This window comes from Portunus trituberculatus, chromosome 35 (genome assembly GCF_017591435.1).
Source record: "Portunus trituberculatus isolate SZX2019 chromosome 35, ASM1759143v1, whole genome shotgun sequence".
In the NCBI taxonomy this organism is placed as follows: Eukaryota; Metazoa; Arthropoda; class Malacostraca; order Decapoda; family Portunidae; genus Portunus; species Portunus trituberculatus.
The window spans coordinates 13,738,426-13,766,029 of NC_059289.1; the positions used below are offsets into that span (position 1 = coordinate 13,738,426).

At 41.9% G+C, this 27,604-nt stretch overlaps 1 protein-coding gene and 1 pseudogene across 2 annotated transcripts in view; both read right to left on the reverse strand.

Moving 5' to 3' along the window:
- LOC123513253 overlaps positions 1-1,615 on the reverse strand; it is a 1,780-nt pseudogene extending 165 nt beyond the window's left edge.
- A 5,430-nt stretch (positions 1,616-7,045) lies between these two features.
- The window catches only part of LOC123513336 (sodium- and chloride-dependent GABA transporter 1-like), an 80,856-nt gene continuing 60,297 nt past the window's right edge, over positions 7,046-27,604 (reverse strand). For both annotated transcript variants that reach the window (XM_045270462.1, XM_045270461.1), the window contains exons 4-14: positions 25,646-25,747; positions 22,978-23,164; positions 22,072-22,204; positions 21,496-21,630; positions 20,974-21,077; positions 19,899-20,023; positions 19,416-19,528; positions 18,677-18,808; positions 17,715-17,918; positions 16,515-16,688; positions 7,046-10,216 (exon numbers count right to left, since the gene is read on the reverse strand). In XM_045270462.1, the coding sequence (XP_045126397.1) occupies positions 10,130-10,216; positions 16,515-16,688; positions 17,715-17,918; positions 18,677-18,808; positions 19,416-19,528; positions 19,899-20,023; positions 20,974-21,077; positions 21,496-21,630; positions 22,072-22,204; positions 22,978-23,164; positions 25,646-25,747 (1,496 nt within the window). In that variant the 3' untranslated portion in view covers positions 7,046-10,129. The remainder of the gene's footprint in view (positions 10,217-16,514; positions 16,689-17,714; positions 17,919-18,676; positions 18,809-19,415; positions 19,529-19,898; positions 20,024-20,973; positions 21,078-21,495; positions 21,631-22,071; positions 22,205-22,977; positions 23,165-25,645; positions 25,748-27,604) is intronic.

Genomic DNA, 27,604 nt, shown 5'->3' on the forward strand with positions numbered 1-27,604 from the left:
GGAAAGTTGGTGCCGTAGGCAAACACATCGTCGGGTGGCACGAACCGGTAAGCGGCGATGCCAGACTGCATCACGGTGTCGTTGAACACGAGTGGAATGGCACGGCAGAGCTGACCATTGAAGATGTATAACCTGTCTTCTTTCGTCACGCCGGGCGCGAACCCGTTGGCGTCGGTGCCGCGGATCTCATTACACTTGTCACCGCTCCAGAAGTCCAGCCGCTGTCGCCCGTTCCAGGAGAGGATCTGGTTCATTTTGGCGGCGTCACCCTTGCCTGTGTGCATTGTGTATGGCTCTTGAATGGAGTCGTTAAACCCAACCAGGAGGCCAAACAGCTGATGCGGATAGGGCAGCTCCTGCAGCTGTCTTGCCCATTCCATCACTCGCGACTTGTGGCCCCACAGTAGCTCCCCGACCGTTAGTGTTCGCACTGTTTCAAAGCCATGGATCTTCTTCGCCATCTGTATAACCATACGGAAGAAGCCCTGATCTTTGACTGCATCTGCTGCGTTTACGAAGGGGATGTTGACGGTGACCAGAATGTCTTCCTCGGCTCCATTTGACATTTCGGGCTGAAAGAAGTACAACGGTTTGGTCCTGTAGGTAACGGAGCCGTTGGAATGAAACTCGATCTCTTCTTTGGTTTCCTTCATCAGGTACACGTAGGGGCCTCGCTCCTGCACCCGTGGCCTGGCTCCTTCCATGAACTGCTTGGGATTGGTCAGGTTAAAGACATACACTTTGTAGTAAACAGGAACAGGTGTGTCTACCCAGGACTCGTACTTCTGGCCGCCCTGGCGGAGCACCATTTGGTTCACGGCCACCGAGTGTACAACGCTGTCGTACCCGGCCAGCATGAAGATGACGGTCGCGGCACACCACAGGGCCACCATCCACAGGCAACAACGACACCTCGCGCTTCTGTTAACGCGAGAGACTACAACGTTCATGCCCGCTGGTGTCCCGTTGGCCATATTTTTCTCCATCTCCATATCGGCAGTATTACGCTCAGGTGCTATGTAAGTATTCAAGTCACTGGCACGTTAGTCCTGTCAGGGGTCGGCATTTCTTTCTCACTGCTAATCGCTGCTTATTACTCTCACGTGTGTAAACAATTTCATAGCCCGTCACTTATAATCTGTGGCTGTCCTGTCACGCGTCACCTGACTGCCTCACCTCACCGGTCTGCACGTGACGCTGATGCTCGCCTGCTCTCGTATTTTCACTCACAGTTTTGTTCTTCGTAGCTGAACCTCCATTCCCATCACAAAGAAGTTCCGGTCACTCCTGGGACAATGTTTGCGGCCAGTCAGGACTCAAGACACACTGTAAAATATCCTGGCAACCTTCCTCAGTGATGCCATACGAAACGTGACGTAATCCTGGAGATGGTTGAGCAACACAGAGCAACTAGTGACGTTATACCGAAACAGATAATGTTATGTAGCCTTGGAAAACGTTCAAGAAGGCTGATCAATACTAACACTCTTCAAACGAGGTTCACACTATAGTGCTCACCCCAACGTTGCCAGGCACGAATCCTGCTCTGGCGCACATGTGACCGCTCTCTCATTGTTCTCCTTCTCGTTAGGATAACGTTTTGCTGGATGATAATGCACCACACACTTGTTATGTTCGGTTTCAATCGTAATATTGCCTCACTGTGTGCAGGTATTCCTGTAATGAAAGGAAGGGAATGAACTATTGCTTGAGATGCGTCGTGCGCCAGGCAGCTGCACGGGGCAAGAGACATCAAAGGGCATTTTTATGTGCATATTTAGTGTAGCTTTTAAAATTATTTAAATTATGAATCAATCTACACGTGTGAGCAAACCATGAATACATTTACGTCAGCAGCTGCAGATGAAGTGGCAGTATTACCTGGGAATGGTTGGTTTAAAATTTTTTAAAAATTCACAAGTGTGTAACTTAGCTCACTTCACCTTCCACAGACATACCCCGCCACGGGGTCATTTTCCGAGCCGGACACCACGCCTGTCACCTGATGCTAACTCCTGATGCCATTAAATACTTGGTGGTGATGACTCGTACACATGAATCGACGCGTATTCAAGTCACCTGAAACCTTGCCTAATATCCGGCTACACCTGAGCCACGTGAGAAAGGAGAAGCAACGCGTGGAAAGTGACTAGAGTCAAATGGCTAACATGCAACTCTACCTGTTTGTGTTTTATGAATTTTATTACTAAATCTCATGGAATATTCACGGTAGCTAAAAATATATATTGTAATTACGTCTTGGTGAGAACACTGAACCTGCGCCTTTGTCTTTAATCTCCCTGAGCATCGCTGTACGCACTGCACGTATTACGTGAGCGAGGTGAGTAACGAGCAGTAGCAGCCACTTAGTATAAAGAAAACAGACCAACAAAGAAATGAGACACCGGAAATTGTCAGATGTACCCTGCTCGGCATATGAATAATAACGCTAGGTAGTATAAACAAAGAAGCAAGTCGATGAACTAAACAGACAAACGTCGTCCCTCACGCCATATCAGCGGTAAAAGTATGCCCAAGTGTTCCTCCGAGTTAGGCCTAAGGGAGGGAGGAGGGCTTGGATGGGAGAGTCGAGGCAGTCTCCGATGGGCTCTGAGCCCCTGACCTCACCGGCGCTCACAACACAACACAGTATTCTCCACGTCGCCACAACTTTTACTCTCTATATGTGATGGGATGGATAATGAGGGACAGGCACAGATATACAATATATATATATATATATATATATATATATATATATATATATATATATATATATATATATATATATATATATAAATACACATAATGACCGCCGACCTTCTGGGTCAGCTTTTGTTTGGTGAACGAGGATAGGTGATATGTGTGGGACTAATACAACATACGTATATCAATACATCCGCGCCGCCAGCACGATGTGATATTCATTCCCTCCTGAGGCTGACTAGTTGATTGGGTGATTCAGAACGCCGCAACAACGGGGTCATGTGGCGCCAGTCGTGGAGACTGATAGAGGAAACTCAGTCATGTCCCTCCATTCTGTCGGCAGAGTATGTATAGGCTTGACTATTCCTTTCTTAAAGACGTGGTATGAAAAAAAATAACTTATAGGATAACACTCGCCTGTACAGCACTACACGTATTCAAAATTATAATCCGTCGACCTCATTTATTGCGCGTAATGCCTCTATCTTTCTGATTATATATATATATATATATATATATATATATATATATATATATATATATATATATATATATATATATATATATATATATATATATATATATATATATATATATATATATATATAAGATAACGTATTAAGCTAAGGATGCATTGTTCTTATTCATGTATTCCTCATCTCTCAGCAAAGTCGACAGAATGTACTGTATACAATGTCTTGTTAGTAATGAACAAACAAATAGGTAAATAAGTCATGTTGAGGAATTAATTATGTCCTATGTATACGTCATTGTTTTATATACCTCTGTATCTATCTATCTATCACACACACACACACACACACACACACACACGCACATGACGTACAGGACATTGTGTATTTATATTAATTGGTATATCAATCTTTAACTATAATAAATTAAATATAATGAATCTTTGATCAGTCACAGTGTTTCGTGATTAATCAATATAGAAATAGGCATCACCAGACGAGTAAATGTACAAATATCAACTCCTCTCCACACGTAAGGCGAGTGGTAAGAAAAGTGTGGGTACAGGAGGTGGGGAAATGTGCCACGTATCACACTGTTATCGCACGCTTGAGGTGTGACATCATTCCAGTCACGACTCAGTGCTTCTAACATACCAACGCGCCATAATGTACCGTATGTACCACCACACATGCCTCTCTTACTACATAAAAAAATGCCGGCATATTTTTCTATTTACTTTGATAACTAGGGCGGTAGGTCTTTAGGGTGAGTTAGCACAACCACATCACACCAGACCACAACAGACCTACAACCTCTTTATGTCTACCTCATCCTTGAAGGCCTCTATGGGTGGGTGGGATTACTGTAAGTAGGAGAAACGTAGAACAAGATGTCTAGCGGTGGCAAAAATTCCCTGTTGACGACGGTAAAGTTGCGCAAATTGTCGTGAATGAGGGAGGACAAGGGAGGACAAGGCAAGTGGTGGCGGTGGAGGAGGTGGAGGCGGAGACGGCGATGCGGGTGCTGGTCTCCACCGTTTCGCTCAAGGAACATCACTGGTAACCTGATTATCCGGAGCCACGCATGACCCCACGGCGCCTCCTCACTGCTGCTGTGCCTCGTCCATCACCACGCGCAGGAACACAAAGGAGGAACAGACAGCAGCTGATCTCTCGCCCTTTACAAGACTGCCACAAGACGAACGCAACCACCACAGTCACCACTTATAGTTTAACCTTTTCCTTGAGTTCTGGATATGATTAGACGATTTCATTGACATTATAAAAGGTTTACGAAGGACAGAAAATTAATGGCCAGAGTCTTCACTATTTTAATCTCCACATAAGTTTTTGAAGCTGTGTAAAATCACCAAATAGCAACCAGGATGAATATAGAAAAAGCGCCTTGGTAGAGAAGGGGTTCAACTTCTATTTCATCATATTATTACTACTCCTCTGTCCATACTATCATTATTGCTTCTCTTTTACATTCACCTTCTATCACTATCATTCACTAAGTCACTGTGCCTCTAGTATATTCATGTCTCTTCTCTATCTAAACCATAATCTTCCCTCATTACTATCACCGCCACGTCCTTCACTATCATTACCACCATTCCCCTTATTACTCCTTACTTTACTCCTGTTCCTCCGCTCCTTGCTCCATCCATACCATCCACCATCTTGCTACGTATCCTCTTTTACACTCACCATCATCATCACATCCATCACTATCACCACCACCACATTGCACTCAACAGCTACTTCACTATACTACTGCACCACCTCTGCTCCTAACACCATCTTATACTTCTCCTCCTCTATTCATATCCTCATCACCACACTGATTCTTGTCCTCACAGTCACCATCAGCTCATTCATTTTAACCTCTGTCACTGCTACGTCACTGGTCGTCCTTCACCATTCTGCTGTTCTAAGTCTGCCATGACTATACTGCTCTTCTTCACCACATCATCATTTTCTTCCTTTCTCGTCACCATTTACAAGATACTCCTTCACTACAACCACCACTACTACCACCATCACAACCACCACCACCATCACCAAGTTACAGTCACTGCCCCTTCAGTTTCTTTGATATTATTGCTACCTACTCGTCATCCACGTATCCACGGCGGCTACCATCCACTTGGGCTTCCACTTTCACTTTCCTCGTCTCCACATTCCTCAGCAACCACCACCACCACCACTACCATTACCACAACCACCATCCTAGTCTTGCTTCAGTTTGACCATCAAATCTCTCTCTCACACACACACACACACACACACACACACACACACACACACACACACACACACACACACACACACACACACACACACACACACACACACACACACACACACACACACACACACACACACACACACACACACACACACACACACACACACACACACATGGATGAATTAGTGAATGAAATAAAAAAAAAATAGATGAGTGAATGGGTGAATAAAAAGTAAGTCAACAAATAGATGAAAATCAATCTAAAAAAAGTAGAGTAAATGAAAGGATATAGATAGAAAGATAGGAGAATAAAGAAATGAGTGAAATAAGATTAAACACACACACACACACACACACACACACACACACACACACACACACACACGCATAGTGTAGTGGTTATAGCACGCTCGACTCACAATCGAGAGGGCTGGGTTCGAGTCCCGGAAAGCGGCGAGGCAAATGGGCACGCCTCTTAATGTGTGGCCCCTGTTCACCTAGCAGTAAATAGGTACGGGATGTAACTCGAGGGGTTGTGGCCTCGCTTTCCCGGTGCGTGTTGTGTGTGATGTGGTCTCAGTCCTACCCGGAGATCGGTCTATGAGCTCTGAGCTCGCTCCGTAATGGGGAAGACTGGCTGGGTGACCAGCAGGCGACCAGCAGGCGACACACACACACACACACACACACACACACACACACACACACACACACACACACACACACACACACACACACACACTCGTTTCGCACACACACACGCACACACACACACACACACACACACACACACACACACACACACACACACACACACACACACACACACACACACACACACACTATTCGACACTGTTGCTATGACCACCCCATTAACAAAAGCAACATCAACAACAGCAACAACAACAAGTGTAAAAACAACGCAACCACCACCACCACCACTACAACACTCTTCTTCAGTGGAGATGCGGGCGAGAAAAAAAGTTACTAAAAAAGACTCTGCTAAACATCCGGTAATGAATTGGCCGTGATTAATCTTCCCCTTGTTTGAACAGGGTAGGGTTACAGGATGCAGAACCACAACCAAAAAAAGGACAAATAAATACAAAAAAGACAAGGCAAGGAGGTCTGGTTGCATTTCTAAATATATCCACTGTATAGTTTTCTTCTTCTGAAAACTAAATGCTTGTTAAGTTATTCATACAAAGTATATACAATTCACATTAGTTGACTTATTTATTATCACTATCACCACCATCACAACTATTACCATCACCACTATTACTACTTCTGTTACTACCACCAATATCACCACCACCACCCTCATTTTACTACTACTACTACTACTACTACTACTACTACTACTACTACTACTACTACTACTACTACTGCTACTATTGGTACTACTACTACTACTACTACTACTACTACTACTACTACTACTACTACTACTACTACTACTACTACTACTACTACTACTACTACTACTACTACTACTACTACTACTACTACTACTAATTCCCCCACCAGTATTACTTCTATTATTACTTTGATTAATGTTTGCCTACATACCATGTTCTATAATAATTTAGTTGGAAGATAGCAAATGCTGAAGTGATTTTTCTGTTTTTATTTTATTTCAAAGATTAAGTTTTACATCTTCATGTTCTTAAACAGAGTGAAGCCACAGAAGATAAAGATAGTTAGATACATAGTGTGTAGATACAATTCCAGAAATAGCGAAACGTGTGAGAGATACATAAGCTTTGTTGACATTACGTGTTGGTTTGTGTGTTTGTTTGTTGATGGTGAGCAGTAATTCTTGAAAGTGATTGTTCCTCTACTAACGCTTGCATACACACAAACATATGTACATATACCAACTTCTAATTAAAGCCATATTATAATGGTAATCAACAAGTGTTCTAATAAGTTTTACACTACTTGTTAGACCAGCGAGACCAGCTGTGCAAAAATGTGGAGGAGCCGCGTGCAGGCCAGCGGGGCAGAGGCACACCGCTGGTCCTACCTGGCAATCCTCCTGCAAAACTATGACTTCATCAGTCCCCAAAAGTATAAATTTCCCACGTGCAGTCCAGAGTTAGTATCTAAACACTGGTCTACTGAAGACTGGCAAGTTTACCTGTGTGATATGTCACAAGAGTCAGGGTGGTCGTTAGCGGCACCACCTGCTCGGGGCTGTGGGATCGCCTCTTTTGTACTCGCGCTGATGTTGCCTGCGTGTGTGTAGGAAAACAACAAAGCTTGAACAACCAGGTCTTCTGACAATAGTGGTGAGGATACCTCCAGACATGCATAACCTAACACCAAAGTTTTACAGTAAAGTTTCACGCAATCAAGAAGATAGAAGTTTTCTTAAGCACTAAATTCTTATAATATAATAGATACTGAGTACTTTTTAACGAGTCGGTGCAAAACATTGTCTTAACACATAACATGTACACAAAACCAACATACCTTCACTACACAATTCACATTTTGGTAGTGCATGTAATTTACAAAGTAAAAAAAAAAAAAAAAAGTTTCAGCCAATCAGAAAAGGGCATCTGAGAAAAGGGAGGAGCCAGAGCGAGGCGTGTCACACTCCTACTCGTGCGCTGATTGGCTGGAGGGATGGTTGATTGGTGGGGCACGCAAGGCTCCAACATTACCATCACCTTATTGGCAGTTCTATTCCAGTTCCATTGATGAAGAATTCTCATTGGCTAAAACCCGGACATCTATATATGTATAATATATGTATATGAAGGTAAGACAGAGAGAACGAAGACAAGAAGCTTCATCAGCACGGCCTACGTAACTAGATTCAACAAGAGCACATCAAGTGACTTCAGGATGGTCAGAGTCTAGGACCAGAAAGGGGACTCAGAGGTATAGATACAACGGTTAGTACAAGGAATCGACTGACTGCAATATTATGTGGTGTTATTGCTCGCATACAATCTACTGTGACCTACCTATGTGGAGACGGGGCCAACAACATGGAAGACAAAGCTAACTTATGAACAGTAGCGACTTGACAACAAGGTCACGATACTGAAGTGTCTACGTGTAGGGGCGTTCACGGACCACTACCTACTATTTCCTCCTATACAAGCTGGAAGACCCAATGGGCATTCGCTGCCTTGGTCCCGCGACAACAACACCTACTCTACAGAACAACGTTTTACAAGGTTTGTTCAAACTACTAATATTACCTATCATTTTGATATGCACAAGTATCCTGAAAAATGGAAGACCGTCTGGAAGCCCTTTGCAAAGTAATCTTGCTAAGAGGCACTGTGGGAATCCGCCTCAGCAGCCCCAGGCTGGCGCTGCGTCTCCTCTGCCGGAACCAACAACAAAACATAAAATATCTCTATCGCCATTTTTTTTGTTAATTCTTTATGTAATCTTTTTTCGGTTTCTTTTGTGAGTGTTTCTCTAATTTCGTATACCTAGAGCAGCTGGGCGTCCTGTGGGCTGCTGAGGCTCGCCACAAGTGCGTCTGTTTGTAATCGTACACTGTACAGTGACCTGCGGCCCGTGAGTGTGGCGCCACCCGCCTCACGAACACTACGTACTGCTTAATAAATAATAGGGCTACACCCTGCAATGCCTTCATTTATCATTGATATTCAGCGAAATATACTATTCTGAAGTTTATATATAAGTTAGTCCAAACTTTGAAAATTAAAAAATATGTATTACTCTACGTCTTGCTTTCTGAGCACAAAAGTATTTCTCTGTCGAAAGGGAAAAGGCGATAAGGCAAGACTAATGATTATATTTCTCTCAAGTGTTTCAGCTGTTTAAATACATCTAAACATTTTACTTGGCCAAAGCGCCATCTATATATTCCAACTATAAACATTCAAACTGTACAACAAATATCATTATGGTGCAAACACGATGCATAAATGTCTCCATAAAGATGTGAGGTAAAGTTCCGGTCCCCAGCCGCGCCGGGACTGCTGCAGCGGATCAGCAACACTGGCCGCCCCTGGCGCGCGCTGGGCCACTGAACTTCTAAGACACAGTTATGAACTAAAGTCACCTAGATAGAGATTCCGGTGACGGAAGCAGCAGTATGCTGAGGAGACGTGCTGAGCCAAGTAACAGTTAAAAACACTGAGGGGAAAGATTAAAGTAATTTCTGACTAGTTCCTCCTGCAGCCGAGAGGGTGAGTGGTTCTCGTGGTCCTACAGGCTGAACACTCAGCTCCACTCGCTACAACACCTGGTCTTCCTTTTAAAGCATTTCTTCCAAAACAAAGCTAAATTGTTCATACATTAAGTCTATAAATATAAGGTAATCTGTCATTTATCAACAAGGAAAAGGCTAAATTACGGAGCAGCCATAGCGTACCATGGGCGGCGGTGCAGCACAGAACGCCACTGTGACCACCTCGCTCCCTGCTGCTGCTTCCCATGACCCGCGCTGGGAAGCTGACCACCGTGTGACCATTGCGTGCTCTTTGACCTGACGCCACAACTTACACCAAGCTTCTGAGGTTGCACCCTTCCAGGTCTTCATGGTCGGCTCTCTGTCTGCCTGATGTTGTCCGTGTTTCTTAACCCTCACAAACTGTACCTATGAGAGAGTCGTCCCAGCCGGGTTGAAGCACGCCCTGCACAAGCGGGTATGGGTGGTAATGGTGGTGGTGGTGGTGGTGGTGGTGGTGTGCTGAAGAGGTCTCTAAACTGGTGTGGCGCTCTCCCTGCATCCATACTTATTCTTCAAGGCATTGAGGTCCACCTCCGGCCGTGTGATGGCATATAACCTCTGTAATAACCAATGTAGGAGTCAGATCCCTTTTGTCACTCAATTCATCATGTTATTATCGTATATACTTTTCTACCAAACAAAAGCTTCATAAAGAGCCAGATTAATCTGACTCGATACCAAAGTTTGGTACCATTTGAATAATTTGTTTATCACAGCTTTCCCTCAAACACCCACACGATAACAATTTCCCTTAGTCGTGGGCAGGTAAAAATAACTGTGAGGTTACCCGTGTAACTTGATACTTTTGTTTGGGGTTATATGAAACGCTGTGAGACTGTGACGTAACTACTACCTGTTCCATAGGAGCCAGGAGGGAGCACACACACACACACACACACACACACACACACACACACACACGCTCGGTAGCTCAGTGGTTAGAGCGCTGGCTTCACAAGCCAGAGGACCGGGGTTCGATTCCCCGGCCGGGTGGAGATATTTGGGTGTGTCTCCTTTCACGTGTAGCCCCTGTTCACCTAGCAGTGAGTAGGTACGGGATGTAAATCGAGGAGTTGTGACCTTGTTGTCGTGGTGTGTGGTGTGTGCCTGGTCTCAGGCCTATCCGAAGATCGGAAACAATGAGCTCTGAGCTCGTTCCGTAGGGTAACGTCTGGCTGTCTCGTCAGAGACTGCAGCAGATCAAACAGTGAATTACACACACACACACACACACACACACACACACACACACATACAGTAATAAGTCTGGAGATCACAGTGAGACGACAAGCAAATGCGGTCGTGACGTCATGGTATGTTGTTGTTCAACAAACAATAACAAACTGTGGCTGGCTGTGGGTCGTGCACGGAATACAGAACTAGTGAAGTCGTGTTAGTGTTTTCGGTTGTTCAAATAAACAACGATGAGACAATTTCTACTTTCAATGATCACTCTAATACATGAGTAATATCATGATGTTGAATATTATCTCGGTAATTGTTATATATATATATATATATATATATATATATATATATATATATATATATATATATATATATATATATATATATATATATATATATAGAGAGAGAGAGAGAGAGAGAGAGAGAGAGAGAGAGAAAGACATTGATACATATGTTCATAGATACAACGATTTCATAAGATAAAAAGCGAAAAGCCTCGGTAAGATGGAAGTTCACATAACTGCAAAGTAACACAAGAAAACCATAGATAAAAAAAAACTAGACTAAATGAGGAAAAGTTTGAAACATACAGAGAACACAAAAAAACATTAATTTCCCTTAACTTGAGTGAGCCGAGGAAATGAGTGAAACTAGGAAAGGATGCGGCTCAGAAAAACAGCGTTGAGAGATAGAATGACACAAAGGTGTCGAAATCCTCTGAAAATACAGATAGTGGATTGATTCACTGGCTGGTTTAGCGTCCCAATATTACTTTGATAACACTGAGATAAGAAGACACACACACACACACACACACACACACACACACACACACACACACACACACATACGGGCGCACGAACTAGAATATTACAGACAAGCCTATACGAATGTATCTCAGGATCTACAGCATAATTATTACGTAAATGCACACACACACACACACACACACACACACACGGGTGGAGATATTTGGGTGTGTCTCCTTTCACGTGTAGCCCCTGTTCACCTAGCAGTGAGTAGGTACGGGATGTAAATCGAGAGTTGTGACCTTGTTGTCCCGGTGTGTGGTGTGTGCCTGGTCTCAAGCCTATCCTAAGATCGGAAATAATGAGCTCTGAGCTCGTTCCGTAGGGTAACGTCTGGCTGTCTCGTCAGAGACTGCAGCAGATCAAACAGTGAAACACACACACACACACACACACACACACACACACACACACACACACACACACACACACACACACACAGTTCACCTTCACGTCTCTAACTTCTATCGTGAACATTCTAAAGTCATGAATCTCCCAAAATGCAACACTCAACAACAATCGTCATGATGATATCTACAAGTGACCACCCACCTCAGCATGTGTGTCCTGAAGCGCATTACAATGTACGCATGAAGCGGTTACCTTCTCGATGAATTATAGCACTTTCATGAGTGTGCATCTTGAGCCAGGATCTAAAGAATTGACGTTAGCTAACTTAATCCGAGGAAGCTGAGGAGGAGCACGAGGGCTGGTAAAACACCTTGAGCGGACACTCAGATAAGAGAAAACGGAGAATCTCCAGTGTTTTAGGGGTAACAATAAGTTTTCAACCAGGAAACGCATGTGCACCAACATAATATGTAAATCCATTTTATTGTCTTTTACGAGTAGATTTAACGAATTCTTCATTTAATTGGTATGAATACATTATATGAAAAAGATCCAGTGAAGTACATAATTATATATTATGTAAAACCAAAGTTAGATATACTGTACTTCTGAAATGTGGTTCATATACTGATTATGACTGAAAACTGCATGGCATGCAACACCAAACATTTCCAGCATGGACAGCAGCCACTTTTATGAAACGAGAAACCTTATCGTTTAGAAAAATAACATCACACACAAGTGGCGTAGCTAGTATTCTTGCCGCCTGGGGCAGCCAACAACCTTCCAGTTTGCCGCCCTTCTCAGAAGTAATATAATATCAAAAAGACACATTAACCAATTAAAGTATATATATATATATATATATATATATATATATATATATATATATATATATATATATTTTTTTTTTTTTTTTTTTTTATTGAATATAGAAGCCACTACTGTGTGTATCAAGAATATGGCACTAGGCCATAACATTAAAAGATTGTGTATATATGTTGCCGTAGTTGTAGAGTCTTTTGAAAGTAGTGAAGGCACTGTAGAAGTGTTTCAGAGTGGAGGCAAGTCAGGGTAGACTGGAGCCACGAGTGATGGAGCCAGTGCCATACCTTGTCTCCCCCCTCAGCAGCACACACACACACACACACATACAGTAGTATCACCATCTATAAACCTATAAATAAAAAATAGGGTAACATACACACGCACTCACACACACACCCACGCACACGCAGACGCACACGCAGACGCACACACACACACACACACACACACACACACACACACACACGCGCGCGCGCGGCTAGGCAAATGGGCAAGCCTCTTAATGTGTGGCCCCTGTTCACCTAGCAGTAAATAGGTACGGAATGTAACTCGAGGGGTTGTGGCATCGCTTTCCCGGTGTGTGAAGTGTGTTGTGGTCTCAGTCCTACCCGAGGATCGGTCTATGAGGTCTGAGCTCGCTCCGTAATGGGGAAGACTGGCTGGGTGACCAGCAGACGACCGAGGTGAAAAATTACACACACACCCATCACCATTACCATCTATACAATGAAGGTCAGAGGAACACACACACACAGACACACACACACACACACACACACACACACACACACACACACGACATAACACAGTAAATCATGTTAGATATGGACGAAGAGAGCCAGGAAGGGAAGACATCTGGGAGGCTCCCGCCATGGTGGCGTTACGGCCCGCCCCGGTGGCCTGATGACGTCACGGCCTGGCCTGGTGATCTGATGACGTCACAGCCCTGCCCTAGCCTGGCAGGCTTATATACGTTACGTAAATAATTTTGAAAATGACCTCTCGAAAAAACACCGCCAGACCCGAATGCTTTACATATTTTGACTTGGCACATACTTAAACTAACACCAAAAATATATAGAGATTTCAAACTCCAGTAATACTAAAGATTTTTCAAAAGAACTGTAAATAAATTGTTGGAATTTTGATTCTCCATAAAAAAAAAAATTATGTGTCCGCCCATTCTCACTTAAAAGGAACAAAATACCCTTTAAAAGACATGAACAGTCTTTTAGAACACTTTTGAAAGAGTTAGAGCCAGAAATAAATAATTCACAGGGGTACCAACAAAACTATTATTGGACCATTAACACAGTTAACAAACAATTCTACTCTCTAGTAATTCCACTGACCAGGATAGCGAAATATTTTAAAACACATCAAGAAATTTTTTAAAACCATAATGACTTGATACTGGCTCAAACAAAAAAAATTTCCTGGACGCTCCTGAAAATTTGGCGCCAAAAGCACCCTTATTTACCACATAAAACAACGCCAGCAACAACATGCTGCGCCCCACACACCCACGGAAAACACTTCAAACACAGCGCAATACTTGTAGAAAGCATCAAATCTTACTATTCAGCCCAAATGAATTGTCTAGGAATGAAGAAACTAATCCTGGATTCTGGGCGGGCTGGGGTAGGCATAACCAAGATGGCGGCGGGGCCGTGAAGGGATTGACCCCCCTTTATATCTCACTTAAACCTTCACTAAACATAAACCTGGCCATGGCGGCTTTGTCTCTATGACTGATATGAAAACTTAGGAACGCGACTGTATGTTGTGGCAAGACAGGCCTATAATATTGAGAGATAAGGCAGAAAATGGGATCCAAGATAGCGGCGGGGTCTGTTGTCGGGTGCACCCCCCGCCACCTCACATAAAACCATTTAAAAATGGCAGGAGAGGTATTTGATGGTGTATCCTGAGTTATTCCTTGGTTGTGGCTCGCCTTCAATAAACACTCACTTTGATAACGTAGTCCTGCTTCTGTGGTTCACTTTCGTGGTTTAGTCCAGTAATAAGATGAATTGGAGACGTGGAAACACCAACACAGTCTTGTTATTGTCACCACCTTAAAAACACTCGTGAAATCCCGTATGAGTCATTTCAATCAGAGCCGTTTGAGTGTAGAAATCTTGTTAATATGCCACTAGAATCGTAAAAAGACTCTTAAAATCCCGTGTCAAATAAACCAGAGGCTTTTAAATGTGGCAGTAGCTGTTAACTCGTACACCCTTTGCCGTTACGAAAGACTGAAGGGTACTGGAAGTGGGGTAGCACTGTGGTGCCGCTGTCTGTGTTAGCGTAGCCACAGTTGCCTTATTAACTAGCATATTACTTGAAAAGAAAGTTTGCCATCAGATTGGTATTGATACTAATGTACAGACAGGTAGTGCAACTTGTCCTATGCTTATATTCGTACTAATAAGAATGATATAATTAGGTATTAACTAATGTGAATCATGATGGTTCTTCACTGTTAACGCGCGCATTAACTATATGACAATTTGATCAAGAATGTCTTAACCAGGCTACGGCTTGTTACTATACGCTTGTTTTTTTTCTTAAAGTAACAATCATCAAGCAAACATAACCAATGGGTCTGTGTCTTTCCTTCCATCTGAAAAAAAAAAAAAGACAACGAATCGGCCCTATAATATGATTACTTTCCTTCAACTGACGACATCACAATGCCTGGAACACGAGATATTCACTTCTAAATACATCAAACTTTAAAGAACGAGTGGTTATGTAATGTTTACTGGGCGTCAGAACAGGAAAATATCTAGGCACTTTAGTATTACCTTCAATTCTGCGATATGCAATAATTAACAGCATTATAAGTAATATTTGAAATGTCTTTAAGCATTTTCAAAAAGTGTGTAGGTGTGATGAAGGTCTGGTAAATGTGATGTGTGTGTGAGTGTGTTAATTTGGGAGTTTTCATGTGTGTGCTGCGCCGAGAGAGAGAGAGAGAGAGAGAGAGAGAGAGAGAGAGAGAGAGAGAGAGAGAGAGAGGAGAGTTCACGCTCCTACTCCCCTTTTTGCCTTGATTTATGGCTAATAATTGGGTGAACATACACAGAAATAGAATGAATGTGTGTTTTGTGTGTGTTAGAGAGAGAGAGAGAGAGAGAGAGAGAGAGAGAGAGAGAGAGAGAGAGAGAGAGAGAGAGAGAGAGAGAGAGAGAGAGAGCTGTGTGTGTGTTTTCCTGTTTGATCTGCTGCAGTCTCTGACGAGGCAGCCAGACGTTACCCTACGGAACGAGCTCAGAGCTCATTTTTTCCGATCTTTGGATAGGCCTGAGACCAGGCACACACCACACACCGGGACAACAAAGTCACAACTCCTCGATTTACATTCTGTACCTACTCACTGCTAGGTGAAAGGAGACACACCCAAATATCTCCACCCGGCCGGGGAATCGAACCCCGGTCCTCTGGCTTGTGAAGCCAGCGCTTTAACCACTGAGCTATCGGGTGAACCACTGAGCTACCGGGTGTGTGTGTGTGTGTGTGTGTGTGTGTGTGTGTAATCTGTCACCACCACCACTATATAAAAAAAAAAAAACTAGTACTATTCTTATTACTATTAGTGGAAGAGGAGGATAGCGATAAAAATTATCTGAAGTCACGACAGGCAAATGTCCTTCCCCACAAGATCCTGGTCTCACCTCTTGCCAAGTCCCGGGGTGAGGCGAGGTGACGAATTTGTAGATGGCGTATCCCGGGATGCAGGTCATGGAGGAGAGAGCCATCAGCCAGCCGACGAAGTGGGTCCATCCCGGGAATTCGTAGTCCACGTACTTAGGCGGCGACCACATTATCACGTTGAACATGAACACACCCTACACAGGGACGGAATAACGACCCGATCAGTGGCACAAAAATGTCAAATAATTACAGTTTTTCCTTTAGATAGTTATAGCATCACACGGATGTAGACTATACCGCTTGACAGAGCCGACCATAACAACTACAATCAATGCTAAATGAATGATAGATAAAAAGTAATGAAAAAAATAGTTTATATTACTAGCTGGCCTAAGAAATGATGGCTTATTAGTACAGTAAATGTTTAGGTAGAGTACTATTTGCCATCAGCGAATCAACTCCCTTGTAGTAATTTCCTTTTAATGACTACAATATTATCTTCTTATACAAATTCTCTCCGTACTTAAATGAGTCTTTACATATATTCAGGAAAAGGAAGGTGTTTACAAATACCATACATCAAAGAGTGAAAATACTATAAATGAGTAATCTCAGACAAAAAAAACTTGGCAATATCACGTCTGAAAATATTTTTGGCAGAACCTACATAAAAATGCTGTAGTGAAATGAAGCAGCCAGATATTACATAGCCACACATTTGCCCCGCTATTCCTAAGCCATCTATCTATCTTATATAAGATAAAAGGTTTGCATCTCTATATCACCAGCTTATATGAATTAATGATCTTCCTTTTGCAATAGCTTCAGGAATAGTTTGTCGTATTTATTAATTATTTTTCTTATTCTATTCATTCATTTTTTAACATGCTTGCAGACTCTTGGCTTAATCTTTATTAGAACAACACTTAGTAAGATTGTAGATTTTCATTTTTAGTTCTTGGGTAATCAATCTCTTTACATGATGAAACTACTCAGTGGAGAAATGGTGTATGGAAATGCAAAATAAATAGTAGTACTTTACTTTCCATAACGTTACCATTAAATATTCCCAATTGAGAAAATAAAGTTTTTGTCGAGATGTTACAGCGTATAAAATGCTCTACATTTTCTCACACCATTAACTCCACTCACTGCTAACCTTCGCAACACATAAAAGATATATACAAAATAAGGCCAAACACTAGAGCCTGGTGACTCACGAAGCAGATGGCGGGGGTGACGAACATCCAGCACATCTTCCACCAGAAGAATGGGTAGTACCCGATCATCTCCTTGACGTTGTCGTACCACTTGTCGGCGCCGTAGCCCCAGCCGATGGCGATGCACTCGAACATGATGAGGAAGATGAGGCACATCCCTGAGGCGGCGTACGAGTCTAACACTTGGAACACGTACATTCCACCCTGCAAGGAAAGTCACTGTGACCTTCAAGAAACCCGATGTTCCTAAAAATTTCAGCTATAGTGACACTGTTTGGTAAAGCAAAAAATAATAAACTCAAGTACCATGACAGTAAAGATCATTTTGTATTTCTAACGACTACAGAAATGTAATTGCTAGCACACATATTTAGTACCTTAGTAAAGCATCGGTATTGTTAAAAAATAAGTGAAATTCTAGTAAACTTGAGTGGTGTGACGCTGAAAATGATTTGATTTATTCTCGGACCATAGGAAAGGCAATCGCAAGGCTATGTAGCTTAATCTTATTTTATTTCATTATGGAAGAGGGGAAGCTGGTCAAAGGCAACAAAAGTATAACATAAAAAGTCCACTTCATTGCAAATTCCCTAAAAGGTTAGTAGAGTTAGTCAAAAGTCTGGGACAAATGTCTTGAAACCCTCTTAAAAGAAGTCAAGTTGTAGGAAGAAGTATATGACTTAACACATTGGCATTAGGAAAAAAAAAAAAAAAATGGACGAAAGTCTGAATAAACCTACGTACTGGGACGCTCAATATGGTCACGTTTTCCTAATGGGACGACTAAAGGAGAGGTAATGAGGCGCCGAGAACACCAGTAAACACCTCAGTAACGCATCAACAAAGTAATAAACATACAAAATTCTGATCAGATGACTCTCAAATACAAAGACACCCAGCAGTTTTTTCTCCATATTGCGAGGGACTAAAAGGAGAGAAATTGGAAGGATATGCAAGTGTACCTCAGTGACGCAGGACAATCCAACAATGTAAGAGAGGACGCAGACGATGGCGATGAAGAGCTCCTTGTACTTGCGGAGGTATTTGGGCCACTCGTCAGACACGGCCGTGATGAAACCCTCAATGGTGCAGAACTGTGGAGGGAAAAGGAACACTGACCACCCTGTGGGACCTCGGTAAGACGTGACACATGAAAAAATTATTAAGACGGAAACAGCGAGGAGGAGAGAAGGTTGGTATTGAAAACTGAGTGTCATAAAAAAAAGATTGAAAAAAGAATCACAAGAGAAAAGAAACAGAAGAAAAATGGGATGAAAAGATAGAGGGACAGAAAAAAAAAGACAGAGAAACAGAGGAAAAAGAAAGATCGGTGGAGATAATGTAGTCTTAGGTGCATTTGTTGTCGGGAATGTATTGTGTTCACTTGTTTTGTAATTCACTATGTAAGGACTGATGTGTAGAGAAAAAAAAAGAAAAAAATAAGGGATGAAATGTAGCAAAAAAAAAAAAAAAAAAAAAAAGAAACATTCCTTTGATTAATTAAAAAAAATCTATCACTGATAAATCTCTCTCTCTCTCTCTCTCTCTCTCTCTCTCTCTCTCTCTCTCTCTCTCTCTCTCTCTCTCTCTCTCTCTCTCTCTCTCTCTCTCTCTCTCTCTCTCTCTCTCTCTCTCTCATACACAATCAGACAAGTAATCAAGTAATGTTGATTCTCTACCACGCACCAGCACAAGGCTTACCTGAGAGTCGAGTCCCAGCATAATGAACATGAGGAAAAAGAGGGAGGACCACAGAGGCGACACCGGCAGCTGCAGCACCGCCGAAGGATAAGCGAGGAAAGCGAGACCAGGTCCTGCACAGAGACGAAACACAAAGCAGGTCAAAATTGAGTCTTTCCATTCACTCTCAAGTTATAAGGAGTTTTTACATTGAACGTCCAATGTGTGAATCTGGCATGGGGTCAATACATTGGAGATTCTATGATTAGTAGTTTTAAAAAAATTAGAAATAGAGCAAATTTTCATTATTAACACAAAAGAAATATTAACAGAAATATTAAATATCTTCATGTAAATGGTCTCTAGGGATTAATTTTGTTATTAACTTAGACATCTTTTTTAAATGATCACATCTCCCCCACCCAAAAAAAAAAAAAAAAAAAAAAGAAAAGTCAAAGCTCCTCAAACAAATATATACTGTAGTATATGCAGCGGGACACGAACCTGAGGCAGCCACTTCGGCGACCTCTTTCTGCTGTTGCTCCGCCATGAAGCCCACCACCGAGAAGATGACGAACCCGGCGAAGAAGGAGGTGCAGGAGTTGATGGTACACAGGATGAGAGAGTCCCTGCAGGTGGAGGGGAACAAAGACCACACTTAGTTTGCTTCTCACTTAAATTCGTCACTTATTTAGCTTTATAAATTAGCCATGTGAATGCCGTTGCCTCTACAAGCTTGATAAAAAAAGTCTATTGTAAGTTCAAGAGTATGAATTTAAAAGATAATATTAAGAGCAAAGCGAATGATTTAGCAGCTCAGTATGTGAACACCGACTTCTTGATAATAAGGTCTGGAGCAAGTCTAGAGTACAATTCTAATCAAAGGATGCCACAAAAGGAATTGAGTGACCGAAACTATCGAGTACATGGTGTTATACTTTTCCTCAGTAAAATAAACTTGTTCAGTAAAATAAATCAAACATGTGTGACACTCAGAAAAGAAATAACGGACAGCACATTAAGACACTTGAGTTTGTGGCTATTTCTTTTTTAACAGTGACACTTCCTTCGCACTTCACATCACAACATTATTCATTCTATTTGTATTTTTGCAGGACGCAGTAAGAACACTAACATAAGCTTTAAAGATGAACGATGTATCGAGACAAGGAGAAACTGAGAACTGGATAGATTCTTGACACCTATGTGAGGCAGGGGAGAATCGCTGACTTCATGCTTTACTGTGAGGAACGTTGGCTTATAATTCTTACATTCACGCGATACAAGACTGATAAACCTGACCGCTATACTGAAAAGAAGAAGAAGAAGAAGAAGAAGAAGAAGAAGAAGAAGAAGAAGAAGAAGAAGAAGAAGAAGAAGACAAAAAAGAAGAAAAGAAGAAAGAAAGAATGAAAGGATGAAAGAAAGAAAGAAAGAAAGAAAGAAAGAAAGAAAAAAAAGAAAAGAAAAGGGAGAAGAGAGAAAAAGAAGAAGAAGAAGAAGAAGAAGAAGAAAGAAAAGAAAGAAAAAGAAGAAAAGGATGATGACAATGAAGAAGAAAAGAAATAAACAAACTTACCGATAGCAGTTGTTGTTGAACTTATTGTAGGATCCCAGAGCGATGAGGGAACCCAACACTAGAGCGTAAGACCAGAACACCTGCGACACAGCCTCCACCCACACCTGTAACACATTAGGCAGGTGTGTTGTGTTGCCACCTACTTTTGTATGAGAGGATGGGGGGGGGGGAGAGATAAGAGACGGCAGGACAAGTTGAAAATAGATTGGAAGAATGAGATGGAAAGCTTATGTTTGAGACAGATGAACAGTAGACAGAGATGAGTGGAGATGATGAGATTTGGTGTTCAGCAGCGTAAATTAGTGAGTCTGACGATGATAATGTTGCTACAAGACAACATCATGAACGGCAATACGGTGCATTATTCCTTACATTATGTTCATTACACCTCAAACAGAACGACGATGCGCTGTCTGATATAAGTTTATGTGACTGGTTGAGGCTCACCAAAATTTTAGAGGTTGATTGATTTAATGCTTTAAAAAAAATACATGTGTGACAGTGACAGTGACGGAGACTTACTGTGATGTCTTTGAGCTTCTCCACGTCAGGTATAAGGTAGTAGCGGATGCCAGTCATAGCTCCCGGCAGCGTCACTCCGCGGATGAAGAGAACGAACATCAGGATGTAGGGGAAGAGAGCCGTGAAGTACACCACCTGTCCAGGAAGGTGTGTTAGTATGTTAAATGTTGCAGGTAATAGAAGCTGAGGTAAACTCTCAGTAGATTTTTTTCAACTCCTGTTTCGGAAAGGCTGATTGTGACATGCGAGAAGTCTTTCGTTTTTTATGTCTTTGGCAAAAAGATAACTTACCTAAGATTCACGCTTTATCACTAGCCTCGTTGGCAATAGGGTACATTATTTCCTACATCGCTCACACTAGCATTATTTCTAATATCGAACACTATCTGACTTAGCAAAAGCCATGGGCACTCTAAGTGCCTCAGTTCTCGATAGTGTTCACGTTACTTCACCAAACAGATCTCACGGGGAAAATCATCACTACAGCAAACCGGCTGATCTAATCTGCTGATCGTTCTGTCTCTTCATCAACAAAGACGGCCTCCTGAAGGTGCAGTAAATGACAGTGTGACTCACCTTGCCGGTCCATTTGACTCCCTTCCAGATGCAGAAGTAACAGAGGATCCAGACCACCAGCAGGGTGAGGGCCAGCTCCCAGCGTATACTGCCGGGGTGATCAATGCCGTCGGAGATCTGCAGGGCGCGTTTTCTGTGGCAAGGAGACACTCACTAGCACCGCCACCGACACCGCTACTCGGCATTGTGCAAAACACAAACAATTTTTTTTTCCAGAGTGTGTTTCGCGTTTTACTTAAAACGACACAGCTCTGTTTCATAAGTAATAATAGATATATGAAAATTACATCATTACATACCGAAGAATATTTTTGCAAACATATTTCACATAAGTATCTTTCTCAGCTGACCAATAAAATACCAGATATAAAACATATGTACATGTATAGTCCAAGAGAAGTCGTTAGATACCTAAAGGCAGTAAATGATTCACGGCAACCTCATAGAAGCAAACAGTGTGTGTGTGTGTGTGTGTGTGTGTGTGTGTGTGTGTGTGTGTGTGTGTGTGTGTGTGTGTGTGTGTGTGTGTGTGTGTGTGTGTTTCACTGTTTGATCTGCTGCAGTCTCTGACGAGACAGCCAGACGTTAACCTACGGAACGAGCTCAGAGCTCATTATTTCCGATCTTCGGATAGGCCTGAGACCAGGCACACACCACACACCGGGACAACGTCACAACTCCTCGATTTACATCCCGTACCTACTCACTGCTAGGTGAACAGGGGCTACACGTGAAAGGAGACACACCCAAATATCTCCACCTGGCCGGGGAATCGAACCCCGGTCCTCTGGCTTGTGAAGCCAGCGCTCTAACCACTGTGTGTGTGTGTGTGTGTGTGTGTGTGTGTGTGTGTGTGTGTGTGTGTGTGTGTGTGTGTGTGTGTGTAGCAACAGATGATGCACTCACTCCCAGAACTCCTTGACGGGGTCGGTAAGATTTTGCGCGCTGACACGAGACAGGTTGCCAATCTTACAGAAACTCTCAGTGGCCGTCGAGTTGAAGCTCTCGTCCCAACACTCCAGGCTGCTGCGATTGTAGGGCGACACGCAGGTCTCCGTGTTCCAGTAGTTGCCACACGCGCCCCAAGGCAGCTCTGGAGAAGCACAGAGCTGAAGAACATGACGCGGCAAGACGGAAAGAAGAGGACGCAAGGAAGGAGTGGAGGCGCTGAGGGTTAACTATTGCTGGAGTGTTCGGATGGTTGGCTCGGCTAGTGGAACAGTGGTAGGGATGTTCAAAGACAAGTGAAGTTTTGGTATTTCACTACAAGATGTGAATATTAAAGCAACACCAACCGACAGAGAACATAGTTTTCAAAAGATAATGGGGCAAAGGTTTAAGATGACACTACCAACTACTCAGATTCATGTAAAAAAAAGTGATTTTAGAAAAGGCTTCATACACTATAACGAAGAAGAAAAAAACAGTAATACTATTTCAAACTTTAATTTAAGCTTCAATCACTTTGCAGTTTTAAATTACTAAAAAGAAACTACATTCAGAGAAGAAAGCACTGAAGCAAAATAATTTAGAAGTATACAAAATTTGCTGGCAATTAACGTCATACTTACTGCCAGTGCTGACTGACACAGAGATGCAGGCAACCAGGAGAGGTCCGGAAGACGTAAAGAAGGTAAAGAAGATAACCTTTTAGCGGAAGAAAGAAAACACCTGCACCGACCTGACCAGTGCTTTAGAGGGGGAAGAGAAGCGAGTTTACCTGCATGTGATATACGTGACATGCAAATCACAGGTGGACGGGAGAACGCTAAGACAGATTCACAAGTAACACAGACACGCGGACATTGACAGATAAGAAGACATAAATCAATCGATAGATAAATAGATAGATGACACTACAAACTACTCAGATTTACGTAAAAAAAATTGAATATTACAGAAAAGGCTTGATGGACAGATAGATGATTGGATAGATATATTTATGAATATAGACAGACAGATAGATAGACAAATTTATATAGATCGATAGGTTATATGCAAACAGACAAATAGACAAACATACGAAAAAACATACAATAAGTAGGCAAATGGATATACAAACGTAAAAATGCAGAAGAAAAATATATAAGACAAATATAAAGACAGATGAATAGTACACACTTATTAAGAAAACGCATGAACATAATATTTAGAGAGAAAAAGAGATAAGCACAGACAGACAACACAGATAAATTGACAGACAAACAGAGGGACAGGTAAGCAGATAAAAACCGATAAAACAAGTTAATAACAAATATTCATTAGCTGACAGACAATAAAACATTTTGTGATAAAGCTAAGCAGAGTATGATTGCCTAGTTAGAGAGAAGAAAAGCAGCATTAATGGCAATATTGCATATGACTGGAAAAAAGGAAAAATTTTAAATGTCTACTATACTAAAACAAGAAACACACACATACACACACCCAAACACACACACACACAAAAAAAAAAAACACGCACACACACATCCGCACACGCACGCATACAAATTATTCTAGACTGACAGAACGTCTATAAAAAATGTAACTTGATCTTGTAAAATATAAGTGGGTAGATGCCCCGACGCGCGCGCGCACACACACACACACACACACACACACACACACACACACACACACACACACACACACACACACACACACACACACACACACACACACACACACACTAGTTAAGCACCAATAGTCAAAACTTCTCATTGCTTTACAAAAACACTACTTAGGTTAAAACACAGCCTAGCACTATGCATTACACAGCAAGTTTATGCAGCGGCGGATGATTGAGAGTGAGAGAGAAAAAGAGCAGCGTACAGTCTCAGCAGGAATTGCGGCAAAAGATAGCAGTTAGCGGCGAGTTTACATTCCCTTACCTTGTTACCGCTTCTCCCAACCAAGGCGAGAATGCAAGGTGTGTGAAAACAAACCAGGGCTGAACAGAAAGCAGTGAGGTAATGAAAAAAAGAGGAAAAAGAAAAGCGAAGTAAAAATATGAGTTAAGATAGGGAAAGGAATAAAAAGAAATGTATACTATGGTGGAAAAGGAGTTCATAAAAAAGAAAAGGAAGAGAAAAGAAGGTAGAGGAGGGAAAATAGGAAAGACAGAGATGAGATTTGCGAAATTAAGGCTAAGCAAATATGTGTAAAAGTATTTAGTGTAGAAGGAAAGAAAAACAGTTACGTAGATCAAACGAATAAGAAGCAGTATAGAAATAGAAGATGTGAGAGCAAAGGAAAGAAAAAAAAATGATGAAAAGTAGAAAGAAAGATAAGTAAGAAAACTGATCTTGCAAAAATCAATAAGAAAGTGGTAAGAAGAAAAAAAGAGAAAGATTATAAGAATGTAAATAGAGCCGAAGGAAGAAGAAACACGCAGCAGAATAGAATAACGTAATAAAAGCAACGAAAGAGAAACAAATGAAAGAAAGGAAATACTTGAAGAAGAGAAGAACTAAAGATGAAACAAGAGAGAAGGGAATGAAGCACCGAAAAAAAATATATATAAAAAATCACAAGGAAAAAAAATAAATAAATGAAACCCTGTAAAAAGAAGAGATTATAATCAAACGAATACCTGAAGTGAGAGACATGACGAAGTAGAAGAGACCCCAGCTCAACACGATGATGTAATAGATGTTGAGCCAAACTGACATGACCGCGGCGCCGTAGCCCACACCTGGAAACACACAAAGAAAACGAGCATTAATTCACTCCACCACTCACCTCTTCTGAAGGAGAGGCAACGGTGACGTGTGAAAAGACCGAGGGAAAAGGAAGAAAAAAGTACGGAATATTTTTTTTTTTTATTCTCCTTCTCTCTTTTTTCCACCTGTCTTTCCGTGGTGTGTGACAGGTATGTTCCTTTTGTGTTCCTGTTGGGTGTTGAGATAAGTGTGTATACCTGAGAGAGAGAGAGAGAGAGAGAGAGAGAGAGAGAGAGAGAGAGAGAGAGAGAGAGAGAGAGAGAGAGAGAGAGAGAGAGAGAGAGAGAGAGAGAGAGAGAGAGAGAGAGAGAGAGAGAGAGAGAGAGAGAGAGAGAGAGAGAGAGAGAGAGAGAGAGAATGTTGACACTTTTCACCGGTGGGTCTAGATGTGGGGTGCCGGGGAATGTCTAGCTAGGATGGGACTTGAAGATACGAGAATGTGATATGTAGTCCAATTTCATTCAGACAAACAGAAACTACAATGAGGAGAAGCCTTCGCACTTACTCGCCTACATCCCTTGCTTCACTTGAAATAGTGTAACTTATCACAAACACTCTCTCAAAGGTCAACAAATCTGCTGCTGTTCCTTCTTCCATCGTGTCCCTTAACCATTTCACTACGATACGAAACAATTAAAGGTATCATAAGAAATGCATGCAATTTTTATAAACAGCTATAAGAACGAAGGGGACTAAAAAGATAGATTTTTTAATTACTATGGAGTTTAACGATTGGAGGTGGCTGTAGAACAAGTAAAGCCAAGATGTGTCCTATGGTAGTTAACTCTTTAAGTACTGGGACGCCTTTTTATCTTGAGTTTTGGGTATCATTAGACGATTTTATTTACATTACGAAGGGTCTATGGAGGTCAGAAGTTTTAATATCCACGCAATTTTTTGAAACAATAAAATCACCAAATAGTAAGCACAATGAATATGGAAATGCGACCAGGTACTGAAGAGATTAAAGAGTTAATGATGAAACAGACAGTGGAACGCGACCCTTGATAATTTGGACACCGAAAAGAAGAAGAAAAAAAAAAAAACAATTCTACTTGATATTCAGCGTGTGGTTATGCGGTGAAGGGTTAGAGTGTGCTAGTCTAATGCAAATGTGGTGAGTGCAAAGAAGGGGATATACCATTGCAAGCTGAAGAGAGGTCAAACGAGCATAATAAAGAAGATGCCGCATACCTAAGTAATCTTAATCTTATGGGAGAAGTGCATGTCCATATTTCACAAGAAGGGGATGAAGTATGGGAGACGAAAACCCATCTGGAGAAAGGCTTGTGTAGTCTGATATTAATTAAAGGAATGACGTGGTGGTGGTGGTGGTGGAGAAGAAAGAGGAAGAGGAAAAGAAGGAGAAGAGGAATAGGAAGAGGAGGAGGAGGAGGAGGAGGAGGAGGAGGAGGAGGAGGAGGAGGAGGAGGAGGAGGAGGAGGAGGAGGAGGAGGAGAAGGAGGAGGAGAACAAACATTTACCAAGCTAGGTGTTACAAAGATAAGATACTAGAAAAAAAAAGTTGACGGGAGGAGAAAAAAAAAATCAATACAAGAAAATGTTAGGGAGTTTTGAGGAAGAAGACGAAAAAAGAGAAAATGAAGATGTACAAAGCGAATACAAAGAAGAATGATAGAAACTGAGGAGGAAAACGGAGAAAGAGGGAAAAAAATGTAGAAATAAGGCAAGATAAATGACAGAGATGCCGTGTAAGGGAGAAGAAAGAAAAAAAAAAAAGAGCAAGGCAGGTGCATTTAGTTCAGTGTATACAACGCGAGGTCACAAAGACGAGGAGATAAAGTATAGAGGGCGAGGAGATGAGGTGT